At 39.8% G+C, this 15398-nt stretch overlaps 1 protein-coding gene across 1 annotated transcript in view; it reads left to right on the top strand.

Annotated features, from left to right (window-relative positions):
* The window catches only part of LOC110542726 (cilia and flagella-associated protein 47-like), a 554711-nt gene that overhangs the window by 58333 nt on the left and 480980 nt on the right, over positions 1-15398 (top strand). Inside the window, exon 14 of the mRNA XM_060375216.1 lies at positions 10439-10655. Coding sequence (XP_060231199.1) covers positions 10439-10655 — 217 coding nt within the window. The remainder of the gene's footprint in view (positions 1-10438; positions 10656-15398) is intronic.

Genomic DNA, 15398 nt, shown 5'->3' with positions numbered 1-15398 from the left:
CGCATGCAATCAGACATGCTCTTCTCTGGGTCCAAAGCAGCTGACCCTGAGTGCAGTGCTTAGCCTCGCATCCTGAGCGTATCATTTTAGCTTTTTATGGTATCCAACCATGCTTGGGGAGAATGCCTTGCTTCAATGGCTGTAAAGGCCTGAATGATCATGGCTGCATCACACTGTTGTGAGACTCTAATCTTGCATATATACCACAGGCAAACCAAGGAGACCAACACCAGAAGGCCTGCTAACACTCCCATGCCCGCCCATTCCTTCAGATGATTCATGGCTGCAGCAATCCATGTTGATAATCCTGTGGCTAGTCCAAGCAGAGGGAGGAGGGAGGGTGGGATTGGGATGGGAGGAGGGAGGGGCTTATAGGGGGATGCAGAATGAATAAAGTGTAATTGATGAAAAATTTAAGAAAAAAAGGGAAAAAAATAATTTAAGAACCTTAAATGACTTTCAAAATTGGAGGAAAACATGGAGTTAGTCAATTGGCATGGAGCACGTCTCGCCCCTGGGGGCAATGGTCGCCTGAACCTACTCAGACCTCGGACACCACCACTGCTAGTTCTAGAACTGACGCAGGATGTTCCAACGAGGGGTTAAGGCTTCTCATAATATTTCCTATAAGCCCACACCTGTTTGTCTATATCCCCCATTTTTATGCATTATTAGCCAGATAGAGCCAAGTAATTGTGGTAATGATACTTGCTTTTTTTTAAACCCCAATGCTAGTAAAGTTAGGTATGCCCTGGTTACTCGCATGCCTCACTGGGTACCTGTGCCCATTGATGCCCCTCGCGCTATGACTCTCTTCAGACAGAAAAGGGATCTTGGAACTACAGCCACCATTGTTACTACCATCTCATTGACGGCTGTTGGAGCTACCACCAGGGCATTAGCCATGAGTCATACTGGGCAGACTGCTCAGACCCTGAATAATCATTTAGCCAATGTAGCTCATGCCTTAGTTGTACATAAAGGAATTAATGCTCAACTAAAAGGAAGCTTGATGGTGTTCAATCAGAGGATTGACCTCTTGCAGGAGCAAATTGATACCCTATGGCAAATCGCTCAACCGGGCTGTCAATGAAAGTATGCTGGACTTTGTGTCACTAGCATACAACATGAGAATTTTTCCTGCGCTGCAAATCTGTCTAAACAATTGTCGAGCTATATTTTAGGTAATTGGACTGGAGAATTCGATACTACGATGGAGCAGCTGAGAGTGGCCATTGTCACAGTAAATTCTACCGGAGTCACTTGAGTTTTTGATCTTGGCCATTCGCATGGGTGTAAGGTGAAATCTCAGGGTTGTTTTGATTTGCATTTCCCTAATGGCTAGTGAGGTTGAGCATTTCTTTAAGTGTTTCTCTGCCCTTCGGTATTCCTCTACAGAGAATTCTCTGTTTAGCTCTGTTCCCCATTTTTTAAGTGGGTTACTTGGTTTGCTGCTTTTCAGCTTCTTTAGTTCTTTATATATACTTGATATGAGTCCTCTGTCAGATAAAGGGTTGGTGAAGATTCTTTCCCAATCTGTAGGCGTTTGCTTTGTTTTGATGACAGTGTCCTTTGCTTTCCAGAAGCTTTTCAGTTTCATGAGGTCCCATTTATTGATTGTTGCTCTTAGAGCCTGTGCTGTTGGTGTTCTGTTCAGGAAGTTTTCCCCTGTACCAATGAGTTCTAGGGTATTCCCCACATTTTTTCAAGCCGATTTAATGTGTCTCGTTTTATGTTGAGGTCTTTGATGCACTTGGACTTCAGTTTTGTGCAGGGTGATATGTATGGATCTATTTTCATTTTTCTACATGTAGACATCCAGTTGGACCAGCACCATTTGTTGAAGATGCTATCTTTTGTCCATTGTATGGTTTTGGCACCTTTGTCAAAGATCAGGCGTCCATAAGTGTGTGGGTTTATTTCTGGGTCTTCTGTTCGGTTCCATTGATCCACCAATCTGTTTCTATGCCAGTACCATGCAGTTTTTAAAACTGTTGCTCTATAGTACAGCTTAAGATCAGGGATGGAGATACCTCCAGAAGATCTTTTATTGTAGAGGATTGTTTTAGCAATTCTGGGTTTCTTGTTATTCCATATGAAGTTGAGAATTTTTCTTTCCAGGTCTCTAAAGAATTGTGTTGGTAATTTGATGGGCATTGCATTGAATCTGTAGATTGCTTTTGGTAAGATGGCCATTTTTACTATGTTAATCCTGCCAAGCCATGAGCATGGGAGATCTTTCCATCTTCTCATATCTTCTTCTATTTCTTTCTTCAGAGATTTGAAATTTTTTTCATACAAGTCTTTGGCTTCCTTGGTTAGGGTTACTCTGAGGTACCTTATGTCATTTATGGCTATTATGAAGGGTGTTGTTTCCCTAATTTCTTTCTCAGCCCTTTTGTCTTTTGTATACAGGAGGGCTACTGATTTTTTTGAGTTAATTTTGTATCCGGCCACTTTGCTGAAGGTGTTTATCAGCTGTAGGAGTTCCCTGGTAGAGTTTTTGGGGTTACTCACGTATACTATCATATCATCTGCAAATAGTGATAATTTGACTTCTTCCTTTCCAATTTGTATCCCCTTGATCTTCTTCAACTGTCTTATTGCTCTAGCAAGGACTTCCAGAACTATGTTGAAGAGATACGGAGAGTGGGCAGCCTTGTCTTGTCCCTGATTTCAGTGGGATTGCTTTAAGTTTCTCTCTGTTCAGTTTGATGTTGGCTATAGGCTTGCTGTATATCGCCTTTACTATGTTTAGATATGTGCCTTGTATCCCTGATCTCTCCAATACTTTGAACATGAATGTATGTTGGATTTTGTCAAAGGCTTTTTCAGCATCTAGGGAGATTATCATGTGGTTTTTTTCTTTCAGTTTGTTAATATGGTGGATCACATTGATGGATTTCTGTATATTGAACCACCCCTGCATACCTGGGATGAAGCCTACTTGGTCATGGTGGATGATATCTTTTATGTGTTCTTGTATACGGTTTGCGAGTATTTTGTTGAGTATTTTTGCTTCAATGTTCATAAGGGAGATTGGCCTGAAGTTCTCTTTTTTGGTTGGGTCTTTGTGAGGTTTAGGTCCCAAGGTGACTGTGGCTTCATAGAATGAGTTTGGTAATGTTGCTTCTCTTTCTATTTTGTGGAATAGTTTGAAGAGAATTGGAGTTAGCTCTCCTTTGAAGGTCTAGTAGAATTCTGCACTGAAACCATCAGGTCCTGGGCTTTTTTTGGATGGGAGACTTTCGATGACTGCTTCTATTTCCTTGGGAGATATAGGACTATTTAATTGATTTACCTGGTCCTGATTTAGCTTTGGTAAGTGGAATCGATCAAGAAAATTGTCCATTTCATTTAAATTTTCAAATTTTGTTGCGTATAGACTTTTGAAGTAAGTCCTAATGATTGCTTAGATTTCGTCAGTGTCTGTAGTTATGTCTCCCTTTTCATTTCTGATTTTTTTGATTTGGATGGTGTCTCACTGCCTTTTGTTAGATTGGCTAAGGGTTTGTCTATCTTGTTGATTTTCTCAAAGAACCAGCTCTTGGTTTCATTGATTCTTTAAATTGTTTTATTTGTTTCTAATTGATTGATTTCAGCCCTGAGTTTGATTATTTCCAGCCGTCTGCTCCTCTTGGGTGTATCTGCTTCTTTTTTTTCTAGGGTTTTCAGTTGGGCCATTAAGTTGTTTGTATGTGATGTTACGAATTTCTTCTTGCAGGCACTTAGTGCTATGAACTTTCCTCTTAGCACTGCTTTCATTGTGTCCCACAAGTTTGGGTATGTTGTGTCTTCATTTTCATTGAGTTCTAGGAAGATTTTAATGTCTTTCTGTATTTCTTCCCTGACCCAGCTGTCTTTTAGAGCAAGTTGTTCAGTTTCCATGTATGTGTAGGTTTTTTGCTATTTCTGTTGTTACTAATGTCCAGCTTTATTCCATGGTGATCCGACAGGATACAAGGGATTATTTCAATCTTCCTGTATTTGTTGAGGCTCGCTTTGTGACCAACTATGTGGTCTGTTTTGGAGAAGGTTCCATGATGTGCTGAGAAGAAGGTAAATTCTTTTGTGTTTGGGTATAAGGTTCTGTAAATGTCTGTTGGGTCCGTTTGATTCATGACCTTTGTTAGAGATATTGTTTCTTTGTTTAATTTCTGTTTTGTTGACCTGTCCTTTGCTGAGAGTGGGGTGTTGAAGTCTCCGACTATTAGTGTGTGGGGATCTATATGTGGTTTAAGGTTTATCAATGTTTCTTTCACAAATGTGTGTGCCCTTGTATTTGGGGCATAGATGTTCAGGATTGTGATGTTTTCTTGGTGGAATTTTCCCTTGATGAGTATGAAGTGTCCTTCCCCATCTCTTTTGATTAATTTTGGTTGAAAGACTATTTTATCAGATATTAGAATGGCTACTCCTGCTTGCTTCTTCCGTCCATTTGCTTGAAAAGCCTTCTTCCATCCCTTTACCCTCAGGTATTGTCTATCTTTGTGACTTAGGTGTATTTCTTGTATACAACAGATTGCTGGGTTTTGTTTATGCATCCATTCTGTTAGTCTGTGTCTTTTTATTGGAGAATTAAGTGCATTGATATTGAGAGAGAGTAATGACCAGTGGCTGTCAGATCCTTTGAGTTTGATGTTGGCTGTGGTCATAAGGTTGTGTGCTTGGTTGCTTTTTGTTTTACTGAAGTGGGGTTATTTATTTCCTGTGTTTTCTTGAATGTAGCTAGCTTTCTTGGGTTGTATTTTCCCTTCCAGTGTCTTCTTTAATGCTGTATTTGTTTGTAGGTATTGTTGAAATTTGTTTTTGTCATTGAATATCTTGTTTTCTCCGTCTATGAGGACTGAGAGTTTTGCAGGGTATAGTAGCCTGGGCTGACATCTGTGTTCTCTTAATGTCTGCATGATATCTGTCCAGGCCCTTCTGGCTTTCATAGTCTCTGTAGAAAAGTCAGGTGTGATTCTAATGGGTTTGCCATTATATGTTACTTGGCCTTTTTCTCTTGCAGCTTTTAGTATTTTTTCTTTGTTTTGTATACTTACAGTTTTGATTATTATGTGGCAGGAGGATTTTCTTTTCTGGTGTAATTTATTGGGTGTTTTATAGGCCTCTTGTATTCTTATTGGCCTCTCCTTTAAGTTGGGGAAATTTTCTTCAATGATTTTGTTGAACACATTTTCTGGGCCTTGGCTCAGGGAATCTTCTTTTTCCTCTATTCCTATTATTCTTAGGTTTTTGTCTTTTTATGTTGTCTTGAATTTCTTGGATGGTCTGTGTCAGGAATTTTTTAGATTTAAAATTTTCTTTGACATATACATCTATTTCTTCTATTTCTTCTATTGTATCTTCCACACCTGAGATTCTTTCTTCCATTTCTTGTAGCCTATTGGTTATGCTAACCTCTGTAGTTCCTGCTTTCTTCCCTAAGTTCTTTCTCTCCACAATTTCTTCCATTTGTGTTCTTTTTAATTTTTCCAATTCTACCTTCAGGTCTTGAGTTATTTTGTTGGTTTCCTTCCCCTGTCTGACTGTATTTTCATGTTTTTCCGTCAATTCCTTCAGCTGTTTGTTTGAACAGTCCACTGTTTCTTTTATTTCATTCAGTGATTTAAGCATTTCCTCTTTAAAGGCCACATACCTTTTGGTTTCAGCTTCTTCTATTTCTTTTCGTATTTTATTTGTTTTCTCTGTTATCATCTTCTTGAGCATAGATGTTAGGTCGTCTCCTTGAATTTCATTTATGCTGGTGTGTCTAGGGCTATTTGCCCCTGGATAACTGGGTTCTGGAGATGCCATAATGCTCTGGCTTTTGTTGGTTGAATTTTTACGCTGTCCTCTACTCATCTTAGTTGTTTGAATTTAGTTTCTCATTGTTCCTGGACTGTTGTAGTGGAGAGAATCCCTTTGCCAGGAAGATGGTTTTCCCTCAAGGAAGCCTTCCCAGCTTTTTGGGTATATGGTGTTTTTCAGGAGTTGCTACAGCTCACCTCAGGCATAGAGACCTGGGTGGTAACTGTGGTCCTGATTAGTCAATGTGGCTCTCCTCTCACCGGGAGAAGTCCTGGAGACAGCTGCCCTCCTTCTGGGTTTCTTGCTGTAAATTTAGTGATCAGCTGCGGTAATCTGTGGCGGGTGAGTACTACTCTGGTGTCTTGGGGCACTCAGTTTTGTCTGTTTGCAATCTGCAGTCTGCTAGACTTTCCCTAGGTGACCCTAGCAGCATGATTTCTTCCTTCTCTGTGGGGGTCCTCTCTGGACAGGGGTTCCCAGTCCCTGTTGTACTGGGGCACGCAGCTTGTCTGTACCGCTGAGCTGAGTGCAAAGCTCTCTGTGCGAGGCAGGAGCTCGGCTGTGATGGCGGCAGAGACTTTCCAGGGAAATACTGGGTGACCTGCGATCAGACCCTCAACCCTGCTTCCCCGTGGGGTATCCCCGTGACTGGGACTCCCAGTCTCAGGTACCCTTGTGCCCACAGATCAGCCTGGGAAAGTGGCTGGGACATGCCCGCTTACAGCTCCAGCCTGGAGACCCAAAGCCCGTGTCACCCGGGATTTCTTCCGGGTTCTGGCTGGGTAGCTGTGAGTGGACCCGACTGATTCCCACACCGTGGGAGCCTCCCCTCACCTGGGAAACAAGATCGATGTAGTTTCAGGGCCCAGAGTTCAGTCTCCTGGTCTCTGCACGGAAAGTGCTGTCCTGCTCCTCAGATGTGCTGTTTTCCTGGCGCCGCCATCTTGGCTCCCCCCCTGATTCTTTTTGGATGTGTTCTTATACTGGCCTGTAGCCATTTGATGTTCCGTAGCCTTTGCTGTTTGCTCCTGGAGCCTGTATTACAGGCTGGGTCTATTTCTGGAGTCTGGATTATTCTTCACGGAAAGAAGACAGGTCCACTGGTTTAAGAGTGGGTGTTGGTGTTTTAGATGTAGCTAAGGGAGGAAGGTCCCAGGTGCATGTGCGCAAATGCAGAACTGTGCATGGAAGTCTACCTTCCTGAAAGGGTGGAATGTGAGGGAGGAGTGTTACCTCAGGTTGTGGTGCAGGCTCAGCAGGTACAGTTTGCATGCACAAGTGTTTTAAATGTCTCAGTGATCCACAGACATGTTGCGGTATTGTGCTTCAAGCATTCAGATCTGTCTGGGATGGACCATCTTTGTTACTGGAATTATTTACAGGAATTGTTTGGCTTGACTACATTGGGAGACCCACAGAACAAGGACTTTAATGTTGAGAATGCTGTCCTGAAGACATCATTGTTGTCCACAGTGGAGGTGTGAGTGGGAAGGATCTGATGTCTGGTGATGAGGAACCTGGGATCTGAGGCTCTTTAAACACTTTCTCAGAGATGCACTCACTTGCAGGAGTGTGTGGAAAGCACAGGAGGCCCACAGTTTTCTACTCTCATATTTGTGTTCCTTGTTTGGCCATTAGAGTAAGTAGGCCCCTTACCTGGGGTTATGTGCTCCATGCTATTGTTGGAGCAAGTGAAGGTGCAGCTGAGAATGCAGGTGGTCAATAGTTTACCACTCTCAGACCCCAGACATGGGGGTCCTGGATCCAATCTGTCCCAGCTCTGGGGTTGTCCTCTCTAACACTGGAAGCCTCAGTGTCAATGCTCTGGATTCAACAGGCCATCCAGTCACCAATTTTGGAGATTCTGATCCTCTGTCCTTCAGAAATGGTGGACACTAGTTGCTTCCTTATCAGAGTCCTAAAATCTTTCAATTTTGAAAATCATATTTGACAAATCATATAAGAATTCAAGAAAAGCAAACCAGATAGACATCAGAAGTGGGAGAAAACAGGGAACAGGACAGGAGCCTACCACAGAGGGCCTCTGAAAAACTCTGCACAGCAGGGTATCAAAGCAGATGCTGAAACTCATAGCCAAATTTTGGGAAGACTGCTGAGAGAGATAGAAAGACCTGGAGGGGTCAGGAACTCCACAAGGTGAGCAAGAGATCCAAAAAATCTGGGCCTTGGGGTCTTTTCTGAGACTGGTACTCCAACCAAGGACCGTGAATGGAGATAAACTAGAATCCCTGCATGGGTGTAGCCCATGGCTGCTCAGTCTCCAAGTTGGTTGACTAGTAAGGGGTACAGGGACTGTCTTTGACATGATCTCAGTTGCTAGTTATTTGACCACCTTCCCTGATTGGGTGGGGCAACCTTACCAGGCCACAGAGAAAGACAATATAGCCAGTGTTGATGAGACCTGATAGGCTATTGTCAGATGGAAAGGGAAGAAGTCCTCCCTTATCTTTGGACTGGGGTGGCAGAATGGGAGAAGAAGAGAGAGGGAGGCTAGGATTGGGAAGGGATGATGGAAGGGGCTATAGCTGTGAGAGAAAGTGAAAAAAATGTTATAAATAATAAAATAAATAAAAATTATTCAGTGATTAATCAAAATTATTTCTGTAAAGATACCAGTAGGAGAGCAAAAACATCTATTGACTAAAATTAACTGTTATAAAATATCAATAATTTATTTTAACTAGAATATGGAATAAAACTTAAGAAAGCAACCATATTTTAATAAATAGGTTGGAAAATTAAACAGATAGTTAATTAGTTAACATGCTTCATTGTTGTACTATCATATTAGATATTGTTAGTTCTTAAGGGCATACAAACTTAAACCAAAATGAGATACTACTATAAATTTAGAACATGATTAGACTTAAGCCATGATGCAAAACCATCTCATCATTTATTTTTTTTTTCCTCAGGAAAACAAAGAACCTGATACTCTTAAATTGTATACTACTAGTGTGGATAAAACTGTTTTAAATAGCTTTATGGCTCCTTATATATTTAGACACTAACCACAAAATTCTTTCATTTTATTCCTAAGTATTTATCCAAAAGATATGAAGTTGTATGCTCAAATCACTGTTGCTATCAAATATATATATAGTTGCTTTTTAAAATAGCTAATAATTAGACAGTAAATATGAATGATCAGGTCAATAAACCAACACAATTAATACATATACATAAGGGAATATGTTCTAGTTTTATTTTGGTTGTTGTGATTAAAATACTTTGAGAAAAAGCAACCTAGGAGAGAAAATTATTTTATCGCAAAATTACAGAACACGGCCAATTATTGTGGAGAAGTTAGGGTGGCAGGAGCTCAAGATAGCTAGTCATGTCCACAGTGAAGAGCAGAGATTATTTAATGAATACATGCTTGATTGCTCAGCTTACTTTTCCCTACTCTTGTTTATTCCACAACTTCAAACCCATACATGGTTCCACCCATAATAGGCTTGGTCTTCCTATACTGATTAAGGTGATCATGAAACCTAAATTAGCTAAATAAAAGGAGGACCCTAGGAAAGATGTTTAATTCTCATTCAGAAGGGTGAATAGATAGATACTAGAAGTGGGTGAAGAGAGGAAACAAGATGGGAACCTATTATACATAGAGGATCTTCTGAAAAACTCCACCCAGCAGAGTATCGAAGCAGATGCTGAGACTCACAGCCAAACCTGGGGCAGAGCACAGGGAGTCTTATGGAAAAGTGGGGGGATAGAGGGATAAGAAGGGACAGGAGCTCCACAAAAGGACCAACAGAACAAACAAATCTTGGCCCAGGGTTGGTCTAGAGACAATGAGGCACCAACCAAGGACAATGCATGAAGAGAACCTAGACCCCCTGCTCAGATGTAGCTAATAGGTAGCTTTGTCTCCATGTCGGTTTCCTAGTAAGGGGAGCAGTGCCTGTCTCTGATACAGACTCTGTTTCTTGCTCTTCAGTCACTTCTCCCTAGCAGAGTAGCTTTGCCAGACCATGAAGGATGAGGATGCAGGCAGTCCTGACGGGACTTGATAGTTTAGGGTCAGATGGTAGGGGACGTAGGGATCCCTCTTTCTGAGGATTAGTGGAGGGGTTAGGCAAGGAGAGAGAGGGAGGGTAGGACCATGAAGAGAGGAGGAAGGTGGCTACAATTGGGCTGAACATTGACTAAATAAAAAAAAAATAACCTTGATACAAAATGAGGGAATGGCAAACCAATGACTGGCCCAACTTGAGACCCACCTCTCAGGAGAGAGCCAACCACTGAAAATTGGTATTTTTCTTTTAATGAATTATGCATAGGTAAGCAAAATAAGTGTAGACATTGGTGAAAGTTTGCAGATCAAAGTGCTGATAGGAATTTTATTGTGCTTATCATTTTATCATAAAATTTCCATACTAGAATATATTCATATTGAACATGAAGCAATAATCTCTAAGTATGAAATATTGATCATTTAGATAAAAGCAGAGCTATTCATGTCTGATATTATAGTAAATTATTTTGTGATATTATACCAACTAGTTTTGTGTTAATTTTGAATAATTTAAATAAACAAAACAAAAATTGAAGACTTAGGAAATGAGGGAACATCTTTGCAATTTTATTTAATAACTTACTTTGATTATTTCAGGACCATCTGTACTTAATTTTGGTAATGTTTGTGTGGAATCTACAAATACTCAGCAACTTCATGTTGTTAATATGCTGTCCATGTATGTATTGATCCAGTTAGATAGTGATTTGGAAGAACTTCAGAAAACCAAGCAATTTTCATATGTGATCCCACCTACATCTACTACATATATTTCAATGGTGTTCCAATCTTCTACCAATGGGAAATTCTGGAAGTAAGGTTATTTCTCAGTTTCTGCTTACTAGAATCATTTCTCCTATGTATTAATTTACTTCTGTAATTATAGCATAGAATATTTTATCACAAATTATAGAAAGTATATATATATTTTAATTTTTATTTTTTAATATTAGTTAGAGTTTGCTAACTTTGTATCCCTGCTGTATTCCACTCCCTCATTCCCTCCCATCCTCATCTCCTCCCTGCCCCTTTCCAAGTCCACTGATAGAGGAGAACCTCTTCCCATTTCATCTGATACTGGTTTATCAAGTGTCTTCAGGACTGGCTGGAAAGTCCTCCTCTGTGGCCTCACAGGGCTGCTCCTCCTTTGGGGGGCAGGGGAGGAGGACGAAGAACTTGCCATTGAGTTCATGTCAGAAAGAGTTTCTGTTCCCCTTATTAGGGTACCAATTGGATACTGAGCTACCAGGGGCTACATCTGAACAGAGGTTCTAGGTTATATCCATACATGGTCCTTGTTTGGAGAAACACTCTCATAAAAGACCCCTGTGCCCAGATATATTTGGTCCTTGTGGAACTCCGGTCCTCTCCAGGTCATATTAACTACCCCCTCCTTTTTTTTTTTTTGATTCCCTGCACTCTGCCTAAGATTTGGTTGTGAGTCTTAATATCTGCTTTGATACACTGCTAGGTAGAGTCTTTCAGAGGCCCTCTGTGGTAGGCTCCTGTCCTGTTACTTGATTGCTCCTACATCCAATGTCCATCCCATTTGTCTTTCTAAGTGAGGATTGATCATCGTACCCTGGGTCCTCTTTCTTGTTTATCTTAGGTGTATAGATTTAGGTATATAGATTTCATTATGTTTATCTTATCTTATGCGACTATATAAGTGAGTATATACCATGTGTGTCTTTCTGCTTTTGGGATGCCTCACTCAGGATGATTGTATCTAGGTCCCACCATTTGCCTAGAAATTTCATGATTTCCTCGTTTTAATTGATGAGTAGTATTCCATTGTGTAAAAGTACCACAATTTCTGTATCCATTCCTCAACAGAGGGGCATCTGGGTTGAGATGCTACAAACATGGTTGAGCAAATGTCCTTGTTGTGTCCTTGAATATCTTTTGGATATATGCCTAGGAGTGGTATAGCTGGATCTCGTGAAAGCACTATTCCTAATTGTCTGAGAAAGCACCAGATTGATTTCCAAAGTGGATGTACAAGTTTGCATTCCCACCAGCAATGGAGGAGTGTTCCCTTTTCTCCACAACCTCTCTAGCATGTGTTGTCACTTTAGTTTTCTATCTTAGCCATTCTGATGCATGTGAGGTGAAATCTCAGGTCGTTTTGATTTGCATATGTATGATGGCTAAGGAAGTTGAGCATTTCTTTAAGTGTTTCTCTGCCAGTCTGTATTCCTCTACTGAGAATTCTCTGTTTAGTTCTGTACCCCATTTTTTAATCAGATTGCTTGATTTGCTGCTCTTTAACTTGTTTAATTCTTTATATATTCTGGATATCAGCCCTCTTTCAGATATAGGTTTGGTGAAGATCCTTTCCCAGTCTGTAGGATGTAGTTTTGTTTTGATGACTATGTCCTTTGCTTTACAGAAGCTTTTCAGTTTCATGAGGTTCCACTTATCAATTGTTGCTCTTAGAGCCTGTGCTGTTGGTGTTCTGTTCAGAAGTTTCTCCTGTTCCAATGAGTTTCAGGCTCTTCTTCACTTTTTCTTCTAACCGATTTAGTGAATCTGGTTTTATGTTGAGATCTTTCATCCACTTGTACTTTAGTTTTGTGCAGGGTGATAAGTACGGATCTATTTTCGTTTTTCTGCATGTAGACATCCAGTTGGACCAGCACCACTTGTTGAAGATGCTATCTTTTTTCCATTGAATGGTTTTGGCTTCTTTGTCAAAAATCAAATATCCATAGGTATGTAGGTTTATTTTTGGGTCTTCTATTTGGTTCCATTGATCTTCCTTTCTGTTTCTATGCCAATAATATGCAGTTTTTATTACTATTGTTCTGTAGTACAGCTTGAGATTGGAGAAGGAGATGCTTCCAGACGATCTGTTGTTGTATAGGATCGTTTTGGAAATGCTGGGGTTTTTGTTTCTCCAGATGAAGTTGATAATTTTCCTTTCAAAATTTATGAAGAATTGTGTTGCTATTTTAATGGGAATTGCATTGAATCTGTAGATTGCTTTTGGCAGAATAGCCATTTTCACTATGTTAATCCTACTGATCCATGAGAATGGGAGATCTTTCTATCTTCTGATATTTTCTTCAATTTCTTTCTTCAGAGACTTATTTTTTTTTCAAACAGGTCTTTCACTTGTTTGGTTAGAGTCACTCCAAGGTACTTTATGTTATTAGTGGCTATTGTGAAGGGTGTTGTCTCTAATTTCTTTCTCAGCCCTTTTGTCTTTTGTATACAGGAGGGTTTCTGATTTTTTTGAGTTAATTTTGTATCCAGCCATTTTGCTGAAGGTGTTTATCAGCTGAAGGACTTCTCTGGGTGAATTTTGGGTGTCGCTCATGTATACTATCATATTATCTGCGAATAGTGAAACTTTGACCTCTTCCATTCCAAATTGTATTTACTTGATCTCCTTTAGTTGTCTTATTGCTCTGGCTAGGACTTCAAGTACTAAATTAAAGAGATATGGAGAGATTGGGCAGCCTTGTCTTGTCCCTGAATTCAGTGGGATTGGTTTGAGTTTCTTTCCATCGAGTTTGATGTTGGCTATAGGCTTGCTGTATATTACCTTTACTATGTTTAGGTATGTGCCTTGTATCCCTGATCTCTCCAAGACTTTAAACATGAATGGGTATTGGACTCTGTCAACTGCTTTTTTGGCATGTAAGGAGATGATCATGTGTTTTTTCTCCTTCAGTTTGTTTATGTGGTGGATTACATTGATGGATTTCCATATATTGAACCAACCTTGCATGCCTGGGATGAAGCCTACTTGGCCATGGTAGATTATATCTTTTATGTATTCTTGGATTTGATTTTCCAGTATTTTATTGAGTAATTTTGCATCAATGTTCATAAGAGAGATAGGTCTGAAGTTCTCTTTTTTGTTAGGTCTTTGTGTGGTTTAGGTATCAAGGTGACAGTGGCTTCATAGATTGAGTTTAGTAATATTTCTTCTGTTTCTATTTTGTGCAATAGTTTGAAGAGAACTGAGTTAGCACTTCTTTGTAGGTCTGGTAGAATTCTGAGCTGTAACCATCTGGTCCAGAGCCTTTTTTGGAGGGTAGACTGTTAATGACTGCTTCAATTTCCTTGGGGGATATAGGGCTATTCAGTCTTTCTACCTGATCTTGACTCAATTTTGGTAGATGGAATTTATCAAGAAAATTGTCCATTTTATTTAGATTTTCAAATTTTGTGGCATATAGCCTTTTGTATTATGACCTAATGATTGTTTGGATTTCCTCGCTGTCTGTAGTTAAGTCCCCCTTTTCATTTCTAATTTTGCTGATTTGGATAGATTCTCTCTGCTTTTTAGTTAATTTGGCTAAGGGTTTGTCTATCGTGTTGATTTTCTCAAAGAACCAGCTCTTGGTTTCATTGAATCTTTGAATAGTTTTATTTGCTTATGCCATCTGCTCATCTTCGTTGTATCTGCTTCTTTTTTATTTCTAGGGTTTTCAGTTGGGCCATTAAGTTGCTTGTATGTGATGTTACAATTTTTTCTTGAAGGCACTTAGTGCTATGAATTTTCCTTTGAGCACTGCTTTCAATGTGTCCCATAAATTTGGGTATGTTGTGCCTTCATTTTTATTGAATTCTAGGAAGTCTTCAATTTCTTTATTTCTTCCTTAACCCAGCTGTCATTGAGCAGCAAGTTGATCAGTTTCTATGTGCGTGTAGGCTTTTTGTTATTTCCATTGTTGTTGAGGTCCAGCTTTAGTCCATGGTGGTCAGACAGAATACAAGGGATTATTTCAGTCCTCTTGTATCTGTTTATGCTTTCTTTGTGACCAACTATACGGTCTATTTTGGAGAAGGTTCCATGAGGTGCTGAAAACAAGGTATACTCTTTTGAGTTTGGGTGAAAAGATCTGTCGACGTCTATTAGGTCCATTTGATTTAGGGCTTCTGTAAGTGCCTTTATTTCCCTATTTCATTTCTGTCTAGATGATCTGTCCTTTGGTGATAGTGGGGTGTTGAAGTCTCTCACTATTAAGGTATTAGGATCAATGTGTGTTGTAAGCCTAAATAATGTTTCATTTATGAATGTAGGCACTGTTGTATTTGGGGCATAGATGTTCAAAACTGTGATGTCCTTTTGGTGATCTTTCCTTTGATGAGAATATAGTGCCCCTCCTTATCTATTTTGATTTTTTTTTTTTTGGTTGAAAGTCTATTTTATTAGATATTAGGATGGCTACCCCAGCTTGTTTTCTGGATCCATTTGCTTGAAAAACATTTTTCCAGCCCTTTAGTCTAAGGTAGTGTTTATCTTTGTTGCATAGGTGTGTTTCTTGGATGCAACAGAATGTTGGATTTTGCTTCCATATCCATTCTGTTAGTCTGTTTTTTTTGTTTGTTTGTTTGTTTTGTTTTTTTGCTTCTTTTTAGAGGGGGGCAGTTGAGTCCATTGATGTTGATAGATGCTAGTGACCAACTAATGTTACTTTCTTCTGATGTGGGGTTGGTTGTGTTGCTGTGTTTCAGTGCTTGTATTGTTGTTTTTGTTTTTGTTGTTGTTGTTGTGTAGTTATCTATTTCTTATGTTTCCTTAGATGTAGTTGTTTTCTTT

Source organism: Meriones unguiculatus, chromosome X, assembly GCF_030254825.1.
Source record: "Meriones unguiculatus strain TT.TT164.6M chromosome X, Bangor_MerUng_6.1, whole genome shotgun sequence".
In the NCBI taxonomy this organism is placed as follows: Eukaryota; Metazoa; Chordata; class Mammalia; order Rodentia; family Muridae; genus Meriones; species Meriones unguiculatus.
Note: the sequence above shows the minus strand (reverse complement) of the source record. Positions and strands in the feature narration are given on the sequence as shown.